This window comes from Suillus plorans (genome assembly GCF_016647745.1).
Source record: "Suillus plorans strain S12 chromosome Unknown HD556scaffold_127, whole genome shotgun sequence".
Lineage (NCBI taxonomy): Eukaryota > Fungi > Basidiomycota > Agaricomycetes > Boletales > Suillaceae > Suillus > Suillus plorans.
The window spans coordinates 35,942-58,040 of NW_024537511.1; the positions used below are offsets into that span (position 1 = coordinate 35,942).

General features: G+C 48.9%; 5 protein-coding genes across 5 annotated transcripts; 4 read left to right on the forward strand and 1 right to left on the reverse strand.

Annotated features, from left to right (window-relative positions):
- Window positions 1-490: 490 nt before the first annotated feature.
- Window positions 491-3,032, forward strand: HD556DRAFT_1451342 (uncharacterized protein; the record flags this gene model as incomplete). The annotated part of the gene is made up of 3 exons (XM_041307940.1): window positions 491-1,421; window positions 1,468-1,570; window positions 1,619-3,032. The coding sequence occupies 3 exons, from the start codon at window positions 491-493 to the stop codon at window positions 3,030-3,032; spliced, it is 2,448 nt and encodes an 815-aa protein (XP_041152322.1).
- A 1,498-nt stretch (window positions 3,033-4,530) lies between these two features.
- Window positions 4,531-5,981, forward strand: HD556DRAFT_179211 (uncharacterized protein). Its single transcript, XM_041309814.1, has 8 exons — window positions 4,531-4,871; window positions 4,935-4,963; window positions 5,021-5,034; window positions 5,084-5,119; window positions 5,278-5,337; window positions 5,396-5,530; window positions 5,582-5,819; window positions 5,877-5,981. The coding sequence occupies exons 1-8, from the start codon at window positions 4,764-4,766 to the stop codon at window positions 5,935-5,937; spliced, it is 681 nt and encodes a 226-aa protein (XP_041152323.1). The 5' UTR covers window positions 4,531-4,763; the 3' UTR covers window positions 5,938-5,981.
- Window positions 5,982-7,483: 1,502 nt separating this feature from the next.
- Window positions 7,484-8,444, reverse strand: HD556DRAFT_1425692 (uncharacterized protein). The gene is made up of 6 exons (XM_041304611.1): window positions 8,349-8,444; window positions 8,277-8,296; window positions 8,194-8,226; window positions 7,741-8,143; window positions 7,599-7,686; window positions 7,484-7,546 (listed from the first exon to the last, which is right to left on the reverse strand). Exons 4-5 carry the CDS (start codon window positions 8,027-8,029, stop codon window positions 7,634-7,636), a joined length of 342 nt encoding a protein of 113 aa, XP_041152324.1. The 5' UTR covers window positions 8,030-8,143; window positions 8,194-8,226; window positions 8,277-8,296; window positions 8,349-8,444; the 3' UTR covers window positions 7,484-7,546; window positions 7,599-7,633.
- HD556DRAFT_179096 (uncharacterized protein) lies at window positions 7,787-9,678 on the forward strand. Its single transcript, XM_041309813.1, has 12 exons — window positions 7,787-7,861; window positions 8,012-8,143; window positions 8,194-8,226; window positions 8,277-8,296; window positions 8,349-8,363; window positions 8,423-8,461; window positions 8,525-8,553; window positions 8,611-8,624; window positions 8,673-8,708; window positions 8,867-8,926; window positions 8,985-9,119; window positions 9,171-9,678. Exons 2-12 carry the CDS (start codon window positions 8,071-8,073, stop codon window positions 9,410-9,412), a joined length of 696 nt encoding a protein of 231 aa, XP_041152325.1. The 5' UTR covers window positions 7,787-7,861; window positions 8,012-8,070; the 3' UTR covers window positions 9,413-9,678.
- Window positions 9,679-12,208: 2,530 nt separating this feature from the next.
- Window positions 12,209-13,007, forward strand: HD556DRAFT_1425715 (uncharacterized protein; the record flags this gene model as incomplete). The annotated part of the gene is made up of 7 exons (XM_041304612.1): window positions 12,209-12,337; window positions 12,388-12,420; window positions 12,471-12,490; window positions 12,617-12,655; window positions 12,719-12,745; window positions 12,858-12,899; window positions 12,953-13,007. Coding segments are annotated over exons 1-6 (234 nt in total), but the record flags the coding sequence as incomplete, so codon positions are not given.
- Window positions 13,008-22,099: the final 9,092 nt, after the last annotated feature.

The following is a 22,099-nucleotide window of genomic DNA, read 5'->3' on the forward strand; positions in this document are numbered from 1 at the left end:
CGGAGGTTGACCATCATTTGATACAGAACGGGTCAGGAATAAAATAACGTATACCTTTGCGGAATGCAGATTGTTCAAAGCCAAGAAGTGCCCTGCTCACCAGTAGTGCTGCTCATAACAATCCTGAAATCCAGCCTCATATGCAGATATCAACAGCTATTCCGACCACAAGACTATCAACACCCTTCAACTCTTCACCAGTCCAGAATCTCGTGCCAATGTTAAGCTCGCTTAGATTGGGGAGCGTGAGTGCGTGAAGAAAGGTAGACAATGGATCTTGAGGGAAGGGAGAGGAAGAAAATATTGCATAAGAACTTCAGTAGGTAAGTTAGTAAATGCGAGACTAAATATTCATGATGCGGCGTAAAAGGGGGTTTAACATGTCGCGAGTAACACGTGATATGGTCCGTGCACGCTTACGTGATTCGTTGATTGTGGATTCATTTTGCAATTTCTATTTCCTGATCGAATTGTACTGGACTCGTTGTCTATGGCTGCCGTTGACCTCGTCCTTCGCCGTTCCACCCGAATAGCACAACACCCTCATCATTATCATCATCACCATACAACTAAACGACGTCCTTTGAATAACTTGGAAGAACTGCATACTTCTTCTACAAGCGAGAATGACGAGCTCACCCCACGTGCACTCAGAGCCCTCAAACGTCAGCGTCTAGCTCTTGACTCGGACGGTCTTCTACTACCTCATATAGAGACCAACCATAGGAGAAAGAGACGTAAAGAGAATGATAATACGAATGTCGCTCATGGTAACGTCGGCGAGGTGCGTCGACGCATCCGCCAAGTACGAGTCAGAACCCGTGCTCAAAACGTGCCAAAGCCACGCCACATTCCACCTCTAGCACCAACAATCATCGATCTACCTATACAACCAGTTACAACTCAAGAATCCCTTCGTAATGTCCTCGCGGATCAACCAAGTATTTTAGCGCCCAAGGATCATGACGAGCCTGCATCAACGGAGCTCAAGTCGACAACGGAGTCAAAACCCACGACGGAGACCAAGTTGTCGACGGAGTCAAAACCAACGACGGAGACCAAACCGACGCCGTCGTCGACGCCACTCGACCTTGACTCTTTAATCCCATTAGATCCTTTACCCGAATTCCCTCCAAATGACCCATCTTATACCAACTCTTCAGACTTTGTGTCAAATCCGACATTTTCCCCTCCCGCAGATTTAAATCCTTTCTCTCCAAATACAATCCCCTTTCCATCATCCCAGCCCGGTCCTTTCGGGTCGAATTCATTCCCAACCTCCTTCTCCACTGGCTTCTCTCACCAGTTCATCCCCCAACCCGATTTTTCTCACTCTGAAGACAATGCCTTTTCAAATACAGCATTCCCTGACCAAGAGTATACCAATGGATACAACCAATCCAACGGATACCCCCAACAACGTATGTTCTCCTTGTTCATTCTTACCATCGTCTAACACAATCCCAGCCACTTTCTCGCAACCAAACTCGTTTGACTACACACCCGCCCCACATCGCGATCGAGAAGTCAACATCTGGAAATTAGCATGTCAAGAACGAGTAGAATTCTTGTTAGTCTCCTAGTTTCATTTTGATTCCACACCATTGACGTCCCCCAGACTTCGTCGTTACGGCACAGACACAATCAAAGCCCTTGTCGCATCCGAGGCACGCGCCACTTTCCCCTCCCCATCCACCCACTCCTCCAACACCCGCTTTCGTCTCTACACACCCGCTTCCTACCTCGAACGCGCAAGCTACACCTACAAGTCAGCTGCATTTGAAGCTATTGATTTTGATATGGATGACGAAGAGGATGAAGACGAAGATTTGGATGAATGTGACCTTTCTGGTGACTATGATGATGATTATGATGATGACGAAGAAGATGCAGAGGGTGAAGACGGATTGTTTTCGATGGATGTTGAAGGTGCCAAGGCAATTGTGACGCCTTGTGTCCCGGCGATTGTGACTCCTACGGTACCGACTGTTCCGTCAATTTTGCCACCGATAGCGCCTACACCGCAGAAACAGGCTACATCACCTCCGAGATCTACATCGCCGCCTGGGCGGTCTTTATTGGACACGATGCCTATTCCACGCCCTTTATGTGCCTCCCCGCCGTGTTCCCCTCCACGTCGAACGCCCTCTCCTCCGATTCCCCAGCGTCTTTCTACCCCTACATCAACGACCACACAAACGCCTTCCTCAACCCCCGCATCTCCCTCAACACCAACACCCCCACCACCGATACACTCACCCCAAACGCCACCTCAAATACATTCTCCCACCCTCCCACGCACTCCACCCCTTTCCTCCCTCCACGTAACCCTCCTCTCCGAGCCTCCCCGAGCATTCATGGGGCGTGGCACTCCTCCTGACAGGAGGCGGCTGAGCGAGTGGGGGAGGTGGGGATGTGTGCAAGTATATGGGAAGAGCGGGGAGAGGAGACGGCTGAGCTTGGGACATGGGGGAGATCATATGCATCTGCAGCCCATACAGTGTGGAGAGAACCTGGGTATGGGTATGGAGCAACTGCGCAAAGAGGATATAGCGAGGCACGAGAACCCACAACCACTGCAGCTCACCGAGCACCAACCTCCACACGCACCCCAACAGCATGAAGACCCACATCCGCATCCCAACCCCCACGAAGACCCACCTCACACACATGCCCACGCCCACGCTGTACCAGGCGAATGGACGAGTTTCTTATTCGCAATGCTTGAAGGGGACAGGACGGGAAGCGCGGGGTGGTATGAGCTTGGAGCGCAGGGTACGCAAGGGGGCGGCGAGGGCATGGGTGCCGATGGTGTGCCGCAGAGTATGAATATGGGCGTTTTAGGAGGGGCACAGGGTATGGTAGGGAGTTTAGGAGGGACGCAAGCTGGATTAGGCGGGACGCAGAGTCTCGGTATGGGGGCACAGAGTCTAGGCATGGGCGCGGGCGGGCAAGGAATAGGAATGGGCTCGATGACGCAGCCAGTTTCCATCGGAGAAGCGGATAGTACGCTGAGATTTGCGCTTGGGTGAATTGTGCTGGTCGTCGTTCGCTGGATTGGAGCACTCGCGGTCCACCTCTTTTGTTGTATGCCTTGTTGTACCTGCATTCACCTCCTCGTCTTATTCACCTCATCACATTCACCTCATCGCCACAGCCTTGTGCACCTCATCACTATCACACAACCCACACATCACACCCGCCCCAAAATCCCACACACCACGACTCAACACAATATCAATGTAGCGATAATTTTTCCTGATCCACATCAGGATTATAGGATTTTTGGTTATACCAGCGAGCCCGTCTGAAGCTCGTCAGGCGAGCTCGGTGAAGCTGCGAGCTCATGCGCCGTATACGTGCGCTATCGCAGGACCTGACGCGTTAGGCCCGTCTCATCTCAACCACTGTATCAGAAGAATTGATTATTCCCACATGGGCTTTGTACCTCGTTGTACGCGTGTCCTCGCTGTATGTTGCCACCTCGTGTTGTACGGTGCCACCTTGTGTTGTACACTGCCACGTCGTTGTACGTCTTCCGTTTGATGCCAAAGCCCGCCCAGATGCACTGTTATACATGCATATCCATTTACCGACATCCTTGTACACATCACCCACTTGCATATATGCACAACACGATCGTCATTTGCACACGGCCACGACCGTCATGTACGCATAACCTGTGTTAACTCGCGCTCAGGCTTGCGTTGCGCCCACTCCACATGTTAGATACAACTCCACTCAACCCCGCATGTTACCACGTACACGTCCAATAGGCTTGTGACCAGCCCATCTACGAGCCAAACCAGTCTACACGTCCACATTCACATCCATTTTGTTATCGACGTCAATGCTTTCTTTCGAATTTTGGATCGTGGAGAGTTCATAATGGTATAGATATATATTATGTCGTGACTGGTCGTTTTTATTTGATGAGTGTCGTGCATGCAATTTTACGGTTTTTTTGACGTGTGTGATGTTCGATGTGTGGCAGTGGCACTCGCCAACGCTCAAGATGGAACTAAGGTACTCTTGTATTCGGATTGAAACAAGGCGACCATATGCATGTTCCGTGTGCGCAGGTCGACCATTACCTTGCACAGGACGAATTGGGTCGAACTCATCACTTGGGCTAGCTATGACAGACAACGATTGAATATTGGTGTGGGTAAGTGGGTCCTAGGTGAGATTCATGCATGACTCAGAGTTTGCAGAGGAGAGGTTGGGAGCTGATTTGAGCCAAGCGCATGCGAACGACGTGTCGCTTTTATCTATAAATTGTCAGAATTGACAGGCCCATACAGGGTTGAGAGGTCGAGGGTAGAACGAGACAATACTTTGAACTCGAGCCTGAGAGTGCGTAAAGTGGAGGTCGGGAGATGGGTGGTCAGATGGATTGTAGTGTAGAGTGCTCTTGAGTATAAGGAATATACGCACTTAGGCTAATGCTAATGTGACACTGAGAGAGGACATGTAAGCTTGTAGAAGGGTTCATGAAGAGATAGAGTCATGTTTTAAGCACATGTCAACTTCTGGGGAGAGGGAGTATCCTCGCGTGCACCTGAGCCTTTGAGTCACAGCAGAAGAACTGCTGCTGCTGCAAGTTTTCCCAGTTGATTCTTATAGATAATATGAATCTGCACCACGACGGTCCACGGAAACATTCCTCCATCGACGGCATACCCTGGTGAGTTACGAGTAGAATAGAATATGAATTTGATTCAGGTAGCGTCTAGGCGGTTTTTGGGAGAGTGAATAAAAATATGGCACAGGACTTTGGTTGGGAGTCCCGTATCAGAAGAAAACAAGAGCATGCAATGAATTCGCGACAGAGACAACGTTGGTCTCTCATGACTGTGCTGTATTTGATTGTTCGTACCTCGTGTTGTACTTTAGCGTGGTGGGCAACTTGTACTGACTCCCCAATGTTCCAGATACGCTATATTGGAATACCATATTCTGTGTATGTGTCAATATCAACAACTTTGCAGTGTGCTAATAGCTCATCTCTGACAACTAGTGTTTATCTTCTGGGTATGTCTTATATGCACTGTGTTCCATTTTTCTGACCAGCGGGACACAGCAACTATGCCATCGGTATCGCTGACAGATGCAGTAAGTATTCTGCAACCATCTCATTCGCATCCAATCAATACGCTCATATGTAGGGGTGAGTGAGATTCCAACCATTGAACTTAACTCAACATAATGACTCAATAGGTGTAAGTCGGAGTCTCTGATTCTAGTGCGAGGATTTTCACTAATTGGGAGTTTTAGGCACTATCACGTACTACACAGAGAGTGTGATAAATCTAGTTGTAATTGCCATGTTGGGCGGTGAGTCACCCAGGTGCAATACCTCTGTGATATTGACCTGACTAACACACGACGCAAGTGATCATGATTGCTCGGTTGCATGCCATGTATCAGGGATCTAGAAAGATGCTTATGTTCCTTGTTATTATCTTCCTGGCTGTAAACATCCCCTACGGAGTGATCCTGGTAATAGGACTCGACAATACTGTAGGGGGTAAGCTTTATTTGTTGACTTGAAGAACGCGGCTCATTGGATAAACACCAGAGGAGCTGATACTCTCTGGCATCCATATGTGCGCTTTTGAACTTGAAGGGAACGGGCAGCTTCTGCTTTCAATGTTTTGGGTGCTCAACACTGTTTGGGAGGTCATCGCATTGTCTCTTTCAGTCTGGATTGCAGTGAAACACTTCCGTGAGCTGCGACGATTCGGCCCATCGACAGGATCGACTATCGGGGACTGTTTCAGAGTCCTGATACAATCTCATGTTCTATATTTTGCAAGGTGAGTTTGTGATGTGAACGCGGTTATATTTCTCTGCTCAAGTTCCGCACATGTTAGCGTTGCTGGTGTCTCTTGCTTCCAGCTTATTGGTCTCTCTCCAGAACTCTTGGTGCGCTGACCTGTTGCTGATATCTGCGTGCAACCACTGCTCATCATTTCTGTAGAATTCAGATTCTATTGGAGCTGAGACACTCGCAGGTGCTCGTCAAATTTTATCGGTCGTGCAGATGTTTGTGCTGGGACCACGCCTCATCCTTAGCGTTCGAGAATACCACGCCAAACTCGTGGCATGATCCGACGCAGAAACTAGCATGAATTCGATTGTTTCCCAGGAGCATGTACATGTATCGACTAGCAGTACTGTGTAAGGACATGCTTGCCGAGAGGCCTGCAGGAAGCGAAATTTGGTGGAGGATCCGTCGTGGTATTTATTTAACATATGGTGTATTTGAAAGGTTTAGGCAAAGCTATTTCTTGTTGTATCGCTACTGGAATGAAGTACCCGCGCTTGAATCAGGTGGTAAGGGCAAATTATCGGGAACGTCTAGTAACCAATCTAGTCCTTTGTTGAAATACAACGAGAATCAGTATAAGTACCTTGACCGCTGATTCTGCGTGTTGGTGTTCCACTGTCCGGACATATAAATACTGCGACTCGTGAAGCCAGATGGCTGATAACTCATCAGTGCTCAGATGCATTTTTTCCCATTCGACGGGCTACGGAGAATGAAATGATGAATCGCGTGGACTCATGGCTTGACTGTACGTGTCTCTCGCGAATGAGCATGACAAGGATATGGTGTCTGCTGAGTGATGAGCGGAGAATAAGAAAATCAGAGGTTCCAGAAGACCTCCAGCGTACCTATCAAACTCCTGATGAGGCATCGACTGCGATATTCTGTTGGAGCCCTCGCTGAGCGCGACTATCAGAGTAAAGCACCGAACGAGATATAAATATAGATCACAGTCCTAGCTAGGTAGGCGGGTGATCACTCTTCGAAGGTATTTTGCAGGAATGTTGAGGAGAACAGCTATTCCTGCAGGTACTATCGATAGAGACGCAAGGTGAATCGATGGCGTAGAAGCACAACCTAGAATAGATGCCAGACTAGATAAGGCACAGATGATGATACAAATCCTGGAATTGTCCTGGAAGACGCACATTAGGACGAACGAAAACCGATATCGGGAATTAGATCACCGATTTTCTTATTCAGGTTTTTATTTATCTAGATTGATCGAATTGACAGAATTGGTTCAAGGCGTGCCTAGAAGGCCAATTAATAATTCGACTGAATTCTATTGTAAGTACGGTCTTCATTCTCTTCCGTGCTACGCTGATCCGCTCCGGCTATTCCGGTTATCGGCGTTCCCTACTTGCGTCGTGCTGTGTTATCTTGGTCAGCTTCTACCCTGTGATGGTCCGTCTGACTTCAGCACACGAGGGGGTTCAATCTTAGTCTGTTACATGCTTACAGAAACACGATGCCATCGAGATGAGCCTGTACAATCAGAAATTAGGCTTCTGGTGCGTCGCTCATCGTCTTCCTTGTGAAATTTTCAGCATATATCTGGCAGTACAATACATCACCATGACATGATGTGCATGATGCATTGAACATAGTGAGCTTTGCATCGGATTTGCTCTATTCTTACCATCGCTCCGTTCATCATTCTGATATGATCATGATAGCCGAATGATTCGAGCGTACCAGGCGACAGATGAGGTGAGATATATTCGACCCACTCTGTCACGGTTTATTGTCTGACTTCCGCAAGATGACCCTTGTTCCATAAGAGTAATCGGGGGGATATCACACCTCGGGCTCAGCCAGCGATGCCGAAGAGTGTGTAATACTTGTTTCACGTATATCAATCACACTTCGACCTGTGTTAGATCGATGACCACATGATTTCATAGGGAACTCTTCAATTTTTCCAAGCTCGCAGCAAACACAAGCAAAAAATCGTGTTGGAAATAAGTTGTCGACATCAAGAACGACTGGAACTTTCCTGGTGTTGAAGTAGTCCCGTGCGTAATAGTGAGTTGGAAATAAAAGTCTACTTTGATTCCCGGCTTTTTGTTTGATTTCGCACCCTTTCACCTGATCAAGGATCTTGAGGCGAAATCGAATTTCTATCTCCATCACGCCGATTGTGGCGATACAAGGGCTGAACAGTGGTATATATAGCAGGAACACTATCATCATACACCACTGACATTCCCCACTCGCTCACCCATCCCTCAAACATGACTTACGTCTCAAATGATCCCAGTGACTGGCCATATATCAGTTTGAATATCTTTTTCACCTATTGCACAAGTTCGTCGTATTAGGATGTCCAGATCTAACGTTGACATGCATTTTCGCAGTTGCTGCTGGCGTCGTGGTGATATGCGATTGGGGTAAGCAGGACAGCGTCTGATAATCGCCGATATTCTCATGAGATTTCCAGCCTTAACACTAGGACAAGAGGTACGTCGATGTTATCGCTGGAGCAGCCAACTCGCTAAGAATGGTGTCATAGATTGAACTTATCTGGGTAAGTGGCAAGAGCCCCGTATCAAAAGAAAACAAGAGCATGCAATGAATTCGCGACAGAGACAACGATGGTCTCTCATGACTGTGCTGTATTTGAGTGTTCGTACCTCGTGTTTTGCTTTAGCGTGGTGGGCGACTTGTGCTGACTCCAAAATGTTTTAGATACGCTATATTGGAATACCGTGTTCTGTGTATGTGTCGAGATCAACAACTTTGCACTGTGCTAATCGCTCATCTTTGACAATCAGTCTCAATTTTCTGGGTATGTCTCATATGCCCTGTGTTCCATTTTCTGACCTGCGGGACACAGAAGTTATGCCATCGGTATCGCTGACAGATGCAGTGAGTATTCTGCAACCATCTCATTCGCATCCAATCAATACGCTCATATGTAGGGGTGAGTGAGATTCCAACCATTGAACTTAACTCAACATAATGACTCAATAGGTGTAAGTCGGAGTCTCTGATTCTAGTGCGAGGGTGCTCACTAATTGGGAGTTCTAGGCACTATCATGTACTACACAGGGAATGTGATGAATCTAGTTGTAACTGCCATGTTGGGCGGTGAGTCACCCAGGTGCAATACCTCTGTGATATTGACCTGACTAACACACGACGCAAGTGATCATGATTGCGCGGTTGCATGCCATGTATCAGGGATCTAGAAAGATGCTTATCTTCCTTGTTATTATCTTCCTGGCTGTAAATATCACCTGCGTAGTGATCACAGGAATAGACCTCCAGTATGCTGTAGATGGTAAGCTTTACTTGTTGACTTGAAAAACACGGCTCATTGGATAAACACCAGAGGAGCTGATACTCTCTGGCATGCATATGTGCGATATTGAACTTGAACGGAACGACCCGCTTCTGTATTCAATGGTTTGGATGCTCAGCACTGTTTGGGAGGTTCTCGCACTGTGTCTTTCAGTCTGGATTGCTGTGAAACACTTCCGTGAGCTGCGACGACTCGACCCAATGACAGGATCGGCCATCGGGGACTGTTTCAGAATGCTGATACAATCTCACGTTCTTTATTTTGCAAGGTGAGTTTGTAATGTGAATGCGGTTATATTTTTCTGCTCAAGTTCCGCACATGTTAGCTTTGTTGGTGTCTCTTGCCTCGAGCTTGCTATTCTCTCTCCAGAACTCTCGGTGCGCTGACCTGTTGCTGATATCTGCGTGCAACCACTGCTCATCATTTTTGTAGGATTCAGAATCTATTGGAGCCCTGACACTCGCAGGTGCTCATGAAATTTTATCGATCGTGCGGATGTTTGTGCTGGGACCACGCCTCATCCTTGGTGTTCGAGAACACCACGCCAAACTCGTGGCAGACTCCGATGCAGAAACTAGCATGAATTCGATTGTTTTCCAGGAGCATGTACATGTATCAACTAGCAGTACTGTGTAAGGACATGCTTGCCGAGTGGCCTGCAGGGAAACGAATTTTGGTGGAGGATCCGTCGTGGTATTTATTTAACATATGGTATATTTGAAAGGTTTAGGCAACGCTATTTCTTGTTGTATCGCTACTGGAATGAAGTACTACCCGCGCTTGAACCAGGTGGTAAGGGTAAATTATCCGGAACGTCCAGTAACCAATCTAGTTCTTTGTTGAAATACAACGAGAATCAGTAAAAGTACCTTGACCGCTGATTCTGCGTGTTGATGTTTCACTGTCCGGACAATAGATGCTGCGACTCGTGAAGCCAGGTAGCTGACAACCCATTAGCGAACGAGAGACAGACATGCATACATGCATACATACACCGTCGACATGGATCACAGTCCTAGGCAAACAAATGATCCTTGGTGAATGATGTGTCTGATAGGGCATTATCGATGGAGACGCGTGCGAGGTGTATCGATGGCGAGATTGGGATATGTGAATCGTGATCGAGCACTAAATAGAAGCACGATGGATGAAAGAAGGGTCATCGGCCTAGAATGGTCAACGACATAAACGACAAGAAAAGTATGTGATCGGGAATTAGATCGCCGATTTTGTTATTCTGTTTTTGTTTATCTAGATCAATCGAATTGACAGAACATATTTGGTTTGAGGCGTGCCTGGAAAGTTCTCGCTGATGGCCCTTCTCTACAAGGTCTACCCGTATGTCGTCAGGCATCAAGTGCACTTGAGAAGTATCAGTAAGATGCCCATCACGATATTCTGACATATATACGTACTTTGATCAGATTTTGCTGGCTCTATCATGTGTCCGAGCAAAGCAAAAGAAGAAGTGACCTGGGTGAGTCGGAGCAACACTTTAGTCTCATATATATACTTGAGTACTATGTCACAGGCAGACCAAATACGACAGTCGTTCCTTTAGCTTCGATGACATAGTGCCTGTCCGTCGAGCTTCATATACATACGCCAGTCGATTCTCATCTTCCGTGACCGATGCGGGCGATGTAACAAGAGAAATTGACACAGGTGTGAGTTTCGGAACGGGTGCGGCACTACTTGCAGAGCTGGAAGGTTACAGTAGGTGGTTCATTTTTTGACTCCGCAAACGCCGAAGGTAGCGCCGCGGGCTTTATGTAATTAAAATTTAGAAGCTTCAACGTTGCAACGTTCAACGTTCAACATTCAAGCTTATTCAAGGCTGCGAACACATGGAGACTCCGCATGCACCTTTTTTGTATTATGTTGGGTGCGCGAATGCAAATTCCTTGTTTTGTTCATTCATTTTGCCCAGGATCATCTGTATCTTCAGCCTCCTGCCTCAAAACGATCAGGCCTTCCTCTGGACGATGGTCATAACTAATAGTAGTGCTTTGCTGAACACGGCCGGTGACCAACGTACTTCAGCAAACAAGTCTGCGACCACAGCAAAATTGGCCCTGCCAGGTCTCACTGTCACATATCCTATCACTACTCTATCTCCTCGCCCCCGACTGTGTATTTGGTACGTCGATCGAGCTGTGATTCGCAATTCGCTGTCACAAACTGTTTGTTTGCAAAGCACCGCGACCATTTCGTACTTATAACAACAACGCATCGCACAACCGTCAAAGCACCTTTGAATTTGAACTTTGACCCTTCGACAAGCTATTTTCGATCCTAGTTTCCGTTTCTTCGTCGATAGCAATTCGAAAGCCTTAATTCGTCGCCGTAATTAGTGTCGCCACAGGTAACTATATCATAGCTTTCATGTATTTAACACTCTAAGGCACTGATATGTTCCGACACAGGATGGCTGAAACACGATGCCATCGATATGAGCCTTTCCCGTGTGCAATTTCCCCCGATGGTGTCGTATAATTAGTCAATCACAAATCAGGATGTATCTGGCAGTACAATACATCTGCATCACCATGACATCAAGTGCGCTTTCTATCGAATTCGCTTTATGCTTACCATCTCTTTGTACATCATTTGGATAAAATAGCTCAATTATTCGAGCGTACCAGGTGACGGACAAGGTAAGATATATTAGACCCACTCTGTCATGGTTTCTTGTCTGAGTTCCGCAGAGTGACACTTGTTCCATAAGAGTACTCGGAGGGCTGTTACGCCTCGGGGTCAGCCAGCGATGCCAAAGAGTGCGTAAATACTTGTTTCACGCATATCACACTTCAACCTGTGTTAGATCGATGACTACATGAAACTCTTGATTTTTGCAACCTTGCAGCAAAAATCGTGTTTCAAATAAGTGACCGACATCACCAACGGCTGGAACTTTCCTGGTGTCCAAGTAGTCCTGTGCGTAATACTGAATTGTTGATTGCCAGCTTTTGTTTCACTTTGCACTGTTCCACCCAATCAAAGGTCTTGAGGCGTGAGCAAAAATCCATCTCTGACAAGGGCTGAGCACTGAACGGTAGTATATCTAGCACGAACGTTGTCGTTATACACCACCATTCCCCACTCGCTCACCCATCCCTCGAACATGACTTTCGTCTCGAATGATCCCAGTTGGTGGCCGTTCCTCAATTTGGATATTTTTATCGGCTATTGGGCAGGTTTGTCGCATCAAGATGTCTACATTTAACGTTGACTTGCGGTTTTACAGTTGCCGCAGGCGTCGTGGTGGTATACGATTGGGGTGAGCAGGACAGTGTTCGAAAATCGCTGATTTTCTCATGATATTTCCAGTCTTAACATTCGGACAAGAGGTACGTTGATGTTATCCCCGGAGCAGCTATCTCACTAAGAATGATGTGTTAGATTGAACTCATCTGGGTGAGTGACAAGGGTCCCGTATCAGAAGAAAACAAGAGCATGCAATTAATTCGCGACAGAGACAACGATGGTCTCTCATGACTGTGCTGTATTTGACTGTTCGTACCTCATGTCGTGCTTTAGCGTGGTGGGCAACTTGTGCTGACTCCAAAATGTTTTAGATACGCTATATTGGAATACCGTATTCTGTGTATGTGTCGAGACCCACAACTTTGCACTGTGCTAATCGCTTATCTCTGACAACTAGTGTTACTCTTCTGGGTATGTCTCATATGCACTGTGTTCCATTTTTCTGACCAGCGGGACACAGAATATATGCCATCGGTATCGCTGACAGATGCAGTGAGTATTCTGCAACCATCTCATTCCCGTCCAATCAATACGCTCATATGTAGGGGTGAGTGAGATTCCAACCAATGAACTTGGCTCCACATAATGGCTCAATAGGTGTAAGTCGGAGTCTTTGATACTAGTGCGAGGGCGTTCACTAATTGGGAGTTTCAGGCACTATCATGTACTACGCATTGAATGGGACAAATGTGGCCGTGACTGCCATGTTGGGCGGTAAGTTACCCAGGTGCAATACCTCTGTGATATTGACCTGACTGACACATGATGCAAGTCATCATGATTGCTCGGTTGCATGCCATGTATCAGGGATCTATAAAGATGCTTATGTTCCTTGTTATTATCTTCCTGACTGTAATCATCGCCTGCGGGGTGATCGCGGTAATAGGACTCGACGATATTGTAGGGGGTAAGCTTTACTTGTTGACTTGAAGAACGCGGCTCATTGGATAAACACCAGAGGAACTGATACTCTCTGACATGCATATGTGCAGTTTTGAGCTTGAAGGGAACAATCAGCTTCTGGTTTCAATGGCCTGGGGGCTCAACACTGTTTGGGAGGTCCTCGCATTGTCTCTTTCAATCTGGATTGCTGTGAAACACTTCCGTGACCTGCGACGACTCGGCCCATCGACAGGATCGACCATCGGGGACTGTTTCAGAGTGCTCGTACAATCTCATGTTCTTTATTTTGCAAGGTGAGTTTGTAATGTGAACGCGGTTATATTTTTCTGCTCAAGTTCCGCACATGTTAGCTTTGCTGGTGTCTCTTGCCTCCAGCTTGCTGCTCTCTCTCCAGAAATATTGGTGCGCTGACCTGTTGCTGATATCTGCGTGCAACCACTGTGTTGGACTACGAAGCCGAGATGTCCGAGACGAGAGAAGCCGAAGGATCCGAGATAAGGATGTCCGGGAGGTGATAGGTACGAGCTCAAGCCAAAATGGACATAGGCGAGCGGTGGAGTGACATCGGCTCGCATCCTAAATTATTTTCAGTCTCTCATTCATATATTCAAGTTCCTGACACACTTACTATAAGACCAGTACCAGTAGCGCAGGTGCATCTCAGTTTCGTTCAAGACACTGAGATGTACGTTCTAAAAGTCACCTAGAGTTGTTAACACATCTAACGTTAGCTGTAGCTTTCTCGTTCTAGGTAGACGCACCGTTTGTAATTGAGTTTCGTTCAAGACACTGAGATCTTTCTCGTTCTAGACTCCTCGTTGTTCTCGCGCTCGTTATAAACACCTTTAGGTTATGAGCCCTGCCACCATCATGGAATCTACGCTCCCCGCTACCAACTCCAGCCTGTTCAATATCCCGAAGCTCGCAGAAGACGGCTCGAACTGAATTACTTACAAAGAACGAACACTAACGGCTATTGGAGCGCGAGGTTTGATGTGATATACCGATGGTCGAGTCTGCGAGCCTATTCCTTTCGTCGTCGATCCGAAAACCAAGGCCGTTAAAAAGCCTGACGGGTCAACGCCATCGCAGACTGAAATAGACGAGCTCGATAACAAGATCGACGAGTATCACCAGAAAAACTCACTCGTGAAGCAGCAGATATTTAGCACAATCACCGATCGGCTACTACTGCGCGTCCAGAAGCTTGGGGACGCCTCCGAGATCTGGGACGAGATTTGTCAGATTCACGAGGGTAAGACTGAACTCGTGCAAATTGACTTACGGCGTCGGTTGCAAGAGACACGCTGTGATGAAGGAGGGGACGTTAAGGCCCACTTCGCAGAGCTCATGAGGCTCCGCGAGTCCTTGGCCGGAATGGGCGCAGGTATCGTCGACAACGACTTCCACGCCATCATCTTGGGCTCGCTCCCAGAATCCTACCGACCACTCCTATCCTCCATCAGCGCAGCGGCTAGGATAACCAAAACTCCGATCACCTCCTACGAGCTAATCAGCATCGTGACCGAAGAGTATGAGCATCGCCTACTCACCGAACGTCGTCCCACCAAAAAGGGAGCCTCTGGCTCCGCCCTCTCCGCGAGAGAAACAAAAGGGAAAGGTAGAGCGTCAGCAGGCGCCGCCAAAGCCAATCCGGACGTCACCTGTTTTAACTGTGACCGGAAAGGCCACTACAAGACCGACTGTTGGCGTCCGGGTGGTGGGAAGGAGGGACAAGGTCCCAACCAACAGAAGAGGAGAGGTGAGAAGGCGCCGAAGCAGGCAGCCAACTCAGCCACCCAATCTGAGGCGCAGGACGACCAATATGCTTTCGTAACGTCAGATTTAGCGAACGTAGCAGGGCAGTTGGACGTACCAGTGGAGAAGAGAGGAGCCATCGTAGATTCGGGCGCCACATCTCATTTCTGCCCAGACCGGGCCAAATTCACGAATTTTGTCACCATTCCACCCCAAGACGTGCACATGGCTGACGGCTCGACTCTAAGTGCCATAGGCCAAGGTGATGTTCAGATAGAGCTGCCAATGGGTCAGAAGCGCACGACTGTGACGCTGAAAAATGCGCTATACGCACCTAGGATGGCATTCACCCTTATCTCCACGAACAGGATAACGGCGGCTGGCCTAGCAGTCCTCTTCAAGGGACGCATGTGCCGGATCCTCTCCCAAGGGCCGAAGCGACATGTTATCGCCGAGATTCCGCAGCTGGAGGGACTCTACAGCGTCGTTGCGCGTCGTCAGACGCATCATGCCAATGTAGCAAGGCAAAAACTCACCGTAGGGAGCCTGCACCGTGTCCTAGGACACACCTCCCAAGCAGCAGCCATGGACGCCGTGAAGAAGAGCCTCGTCACCGGTATAGAGCTGGACCTCACATCCAAGCCCGAGTTTTGCGATGTCTGTGTGAAGGCGAAGTCAACGCAGAAACCCTACCCAGATGAGTCCAGTACGCGCGCATTTACCTATGGAGACTTAGTGCACACGGACCTGTGGGGACCTGCGCAGACAACCAGTCTAAACGGGAGCCTCTACTACATCAGCTTCACCGACGACTACAGCAGGCAGACGAAGGTTCAGTTCTTGAAACTGAAGAGCGAAGCACTTACCGCCTTCAAGGCTTATGAAGCGTGGCTGGCGCGTCAGACGCCGGCTGTCACGCTTCGTAAAGTCCGTTCGGACAGAGGGGGAGAATATCTTAGCGCCGAATTCGACCTGTACCTCCGTCAGCAAGGCATTGAACGTCAGTTGACAGTCCACGACTCACCGCAGCAGAATGGCGTAGCCGAACGTCTGAACTGGACGTTGGTGGAGCACGCGAGGGCGATGTTGATAGGACGGGACCTACCAAAGTATCTGTGGGCAGAAGCCATCAACTACGCAGCATGGCTAAAGAACCGCTTACCTTCAAGGTCCATCCCCGGCACCACGTCCTACGAGCTGGTGCGAAAGTGCAAGCCGGATTTGTCGCGCGCCCATGAGTTTGGGGCGAAGGTCTTTGTGCACGTGCTGGGGGGTGGGAAGCTAGAGCCGAAGGCTGTAGAGGCCGTATTTGTGGGTGTAGACGCTGAAAGCAAGGGTTATAGGGTGTACTGGCCGGGGAAACGCCGTGTATCGGTGGAGAGGAACCTCACCTTTGCACCGGTGGAGATCCTGGTGGATGCACTGGACGAGGGGGAGCCTACTGCTGTTAACGAACATAACAGCGGCAACAGTAATAATAATAACTTACCTCATAGCGTCCAGCCCATCACCACTCTAACCCCTGCCATTTCGTTTTGGCCACGAAACGTGGACCCGATGGCGAAAAACTCAAACTGCGGGCACGACTCGTTGCCAACAGCCAGAGGCAGCAATTCGGCGTCGACTACTTCGACACGTTCGCGCCGACAGCCAACATGAGCACCATACGCACCGTGCTGACAATGGCGGCTCAGAACGACTGGGAGATCCACCAGGTCGATATAAAAAGTGCGTACCTGTATGCCAGTATCCAGGAGGAGATTTACATGCGCGCGCCACCTGGCTATCTCACGGAGAGTCAGCGAGGAAAGGTGTTGTGGCTGCGAAGGAGCTTACCTGGTTTGAAGCAGGCCGGTTTTGAGTGGGCTGAGGAGTTAGCGGGAGTCTTTGCGAAGATAGGATTCACCCGGTCCAAGGTGGACCAGGCAGTGTACTACAGGCGGGCACCGGGAGAACACGTCGTCATCACCGTTTCCGTGGACGACATGGCCGTCACCGCCAACAGCACCTCCCACATCACCCGTTTCAAGTCCCACCTCCGCGAATTCTTCGAAATCACGGACCTAGGCGAGCTAAGCTGGTTGTTAGGCCTAAAGGTAACACGAGACCGTGGTGCACGTACCTTGACCCTCTCCCAAAAAGCCTATGTCGACACGATCGTCGAACACTTCTACATGGGAGACGCTAAGAGTGCGCAGACGCCGATGGAGCCAACACTTACCTTGTCCGTTGAGCAGGGACCTGCCACAGTGCAGGAGATCCAGGCCATGCGCGACATGCCGTATCAGCGAGCCATTGGCTCGCTGATGTACGCAGCCACTAGCACCAGACCTGATATAGCATTCCCCGTTGCGACGCTGTCGCAATTCATGCGCAATCCTGGTAGGCCCCACTGGGAGGCCACCAAAAGGGTGCTACGTTACCTCAAGGGAACGGGAGACTACGAGCTGACACTCAGTTCGACGGACGGCGGCCTTGAAGCCTTCGTGGATGCAGACTGGGCGTCCCAACCCCACCGACACTCGATGTCCGGGTATGTCATTCTATTAAACGGAGGGCCAGTGGCATGGAGTGCCCGTAAGCAACCACTGATCGCGCTATCCACGGCAGAGGCTGAGTATATCGCCCTGACCAGTGTGATACGCGAATTACTTTACCTTCAGTTGCTCATTGAAGAGCTCTACGACCCCGTCCCACATCCCATTCCCATGTTCTGTGACAATCAAGCTGCGATAGCATTAGCATCCAATGGAAAGTTCCAGTCACGCACCAAGCACATCGACCTTCGATACCACTTCGTCCGCTCACACGTCAAGAACGGCACCTTCAAGTTATTCTACTGCCCCTCCGAGGACAACATCGCTGACACCTTTACGAAGGCGCTCCCACGACCACGACTCCAGAAGTTGAGGATGCTGATGAGCGTGGCTTGCGCTCGAGGGGGAGTGTTGGACTACGAAGCCGAGACGTCCGAGACGAGAGAAGCCGAAGGATCCGAGATAAGGATGTCCGGGAGGTGATAGGTACGAGCTCAAGCCAAAATGGACATAGGCGAGCGGTGGAGTGACATCGGCTCGCATCCTAGATTATTTTCAGTCTCTCATTCATATATTCAAGTTCCTGACACACTTACTATAAGACCAGTACCAGTAGCGCAGGTGCATCTCAGTTTCGTTCAAGACACTGAGATGTACGTTCTAAAAGTCACCTAGAGTTGTTAACACGTCTAACATTAGCTGTAGCTTTCTCGTTCTAGGTAGACGCACCGTTTGTAATTGAGTTTCGTTCAAGACACTGAGATCTTTCTCGTTCTAGACTCCTCGTTGTTCTCGCGCTCGTTATAAACACCTTTACATTGCTCATCATTTCTGTAGAATTCAGAATCTATTGGAACTGAGACACTCGATGGTGCTCATGCAATTTTATTGATCGTGCAGATGTTTTTGCTGGGACCACGCCTCATCCTGAGCGTTCCAGAATACCATGCCAAACTTGTGGCATGCTCCGACGCAGAAACTAGCATGAATTCGATTGTTTTCCAGGAGCATGTATATGTACCAACTAGCAGTACTGTGTAGGGAAATGCTTGCCAAGTGGTCTGCAGGGCGGAGAAATTTGGTCGACGATCAGTCGTGGTATTTATTTAGCATATGGTATTTCGAAGTATATTTGAAAGGTCTAGACAAACCTATTTCTTGCTGTATCATTACTGGAACGAAATACTCGTGCTTGAACCGAGTGGTGAGCTGAAGTTATTTGGAACGACTAGCAACCAACCTGGTCCTTGATCGCCAATGTTAAAATACAATGAGAATCAGTGAAAGTGCCTTGACGACTGATTCTGATTTTGCGCGTTAGTGTTTCACAGCCTGGACATATAGATACTGCGAATCGTGATGCCAGATGGCTGATAACTCATCAGTGCTCAGATGCATTTTTTCCCCATCCGACGGGCTATTGGCCAGATTGGCACAAGTCACACTACTTCTGTATCTTATCGCGCCTCTTCAGTCGCGAGAGTGATTATTTCATCGCAAGCCCCATATAATCTCCGTACCGTTTTGCAAAGTCAGCGCTTCGTCTATGCGCTGCACTGCGAAACGTCTTGGACTTTACGAGGAAACGAATGTTGAAATTCGAATGATGGGAAATGCTAACGTCTGAAGGGTGCAGATGGAATCGTCGACACGGTGTGGAATACGAATCTATGCAAGTACAAAATGTGACAGGTTGTTGGGTTACTGGGCGAAGGCCCGCAGGGCCTTTCCGGTCTGAAACTCAAAACCGAACCTGGTATAGCAAGGTGAGCTGTGTTCCCGATGGTTTAGGAGGGCTACAACGTGTATGGCGAAGCTTGGTGCCCTATGAAAAGAAGGAGTGGACTCACTAATTGCTTCGCTCTAGCGCACCGGTGGTAGTGTGTACCTCGTGAACGGTTCTAGAGCGGGCGATGATTGGATGTATGGAGCTAGTATTTTCGCGTGGTCTCGCAAATAAATGGTGAATGCTTCGCTCGACCACCTCCCCATTGTTTTGACTACATCAAAAGGTACTCCTCTCAACAGGTACTCCAACGTTCCCCCGATACGCAGCCCATGACCCTTGAGGTCTGGTAAGCCTGCTGCGCTTGCTGCTAGCGCTAGTCGTTTGACGAATTCCGACTTCGATAGCGGTCTTATGCCTTTGTCGTGTTTCCACGCAAAGAGGTGTTCTTCGCCTCCTCCTGGGTTCACTCGTAAGTGATTCTGCATGGCTTCCTTTGGGTCTGTGGGGCCGTTCTGAGCAGCCCAATAGGTCTCTTCGCCCGAAAGCGGAGATGATTTCGTGCTGGGTAGTGCGAACTTGGTTACTGGTAGATTATTGCGGTCAGTGGCTTCGGACATTCCGTTTCTCGTGACGTGTTTGCGTGGGTCAAAACATTTGATTGTTTTGACCGTGAATTCACCTAAACGTGCTATAGAGTAGAACGTTGTCGTCATGCAGGCGTAGAAAGCTGCGTCAAGCGGTTTGTTTAAGTCCATCTGGTTGCGGATGCATGTGATGAAGTTGGGAGTGAACGGCTGTCTCTTTGGACGCTTCGAAGATGGAGGAGCAAGGATTGATGCCCCTTCGAGTAATGTTTTAAGCTCTCCCGGTTGGATCATCCAGGCTCTACCATGGAGTAAGTGCCAGGCTTTAATGCTGGCTATGAAGTTTGCTATTGCTGACCCTGAATAGGAACCAGCACAGCTGGACAGGAACTCTAGGAGAAGGTTGGGATTAACGGGGCAACACTTGTCCTCTTCAACGTGGTTGACATCGCAGTATACGTGGAAAACTAAGAGGCCCGCCCCGTACGTTTCCTTTGTGGATTGCGCCCACGCTGACCCTATTACATCTAGGATTCGATCCAATTGCTCATCCGATACCTCGTGGTTCTGCGACTTCTCTAGCGTCGACGCTAGTTGCCTGGTACTCTCTCCTGCTGGTACCCAAAGCCTTAGTCGATCTCGTGCTAGACAGTGTGGACGAAGGACTGAAGGGCGCGGTGTTAGGGACTGTTTGTAGATTTGGGGGGTAGCTATTTGCACTGGTTGGCTTTGGGCTAACGGAGCTCCGAACCGTGAGCGGCTCTGAGAGTCATTCGTTTCGGAGCACTGCACTGATGTGCCTTTCTTCTTCTGCTCGAGAGATCTCTTGTCGTTCTGCTGCTCTTTGCTTGACGAGTGCTCGATTGATGAGCTTAGCCGCGGGAACGGAGTATTTCCCGTCCCGCAGTAGCCGTAGTTCAGTGGGGGATAGAGGTTGGGTTGCGTTGATGAGGAACGGTTCAAGCTCACTAGCGATACTGATGGGGGGAAGAAGAAGGTGGGTGGGTCCGAGAATGCCTCTAGATGGGCCATCTGCCGGGTTGTGCTCGCTCGCGACGTATGTAGTGACGATTTCGAGACGGTAGGGTAGATTGTGGAGGAAATCATGGATTCTTCTGAACACCCCGTTGACTTCTTTATTACGATGTCTGTGTTTCCACCAACCTTCCACGACTCCTGTGTTGTCTCCGTGGACGAGGACATTGCTGCTAGTGCCAGGGAGAGAGGAGATGGCATGCACGAGGAGTTCAAAGCCGATGGCTTCTGCCCAGCCAATATCTCGTTTGCCATTGAGGGTTTGCCAACCTGGAATTAGTCTCCACGCTCTCCAATAATCGCCGATGACTATCCCTATTCCTATCCCAGAGCTCGCGTCAGAGAATGCTAGAGGGTTCTGGAGTGGGGGAGTAGCGAAGATGTCGCGGGCCACACCGCCAGATTGAAGTAGTTCAGACCACCAATTAAGGTCTTCGGCTACTGTTTTCCCAGCCCTTCGGGGTGAGAAAGGGTTGGATTGACTAACCGCTAACATATCCTCGAGGCTGGTGATGTACGCTCTGCCTCGAGGTGCTGCGGCACACGCATGCAATAACTTGCCATAAAGTTCTTGAACGTCCTGGAGGACGTGTGCGTGACGCTTCCTCCACCTGTGTATGGCCGCTAAGTACTTGGCTACCTTAGCCTCGCTTAATGCTACTATCATTAGTTTGAGGTTCCAACAAAAACCTATGTAAATCGTGGACGTGTTGAAAAGTTGGTCTTTCAAGACCTCCCAGATTAGGCCTAGCTCGTCTGATAGGTCATTTATGTCCTGTAGGCAGAACGTAAATAGGGCATCGTGTTTCGAACGAGGTGATCGGTTCGAGAGGTCAATTAAGGGGAGCGCGCGACTTTCGTTTGATTCTTCTATTTTTCCACTGATAGGACAACGTTCACCGAACCAGAGTCTTTCTTCCATTTGCCTTAAGCCAGAACTGGCGAATTTTTCATGCCATGTCTTTCTGTCCTCGTTATAACGTTCGAGAAATTCGCGACGTATCCTGAAAAAGATGTGGTCATCTACCCACTTGTCTAACGGTCCGATGCCTTCGTGTCGAAATATTTCGGCTCCGGCATCAGCTATGTGACCGTAGATTCCTGCTGAAGGCGTTGCGCCGAAGGCTGTACAAGTATCCACGCAAA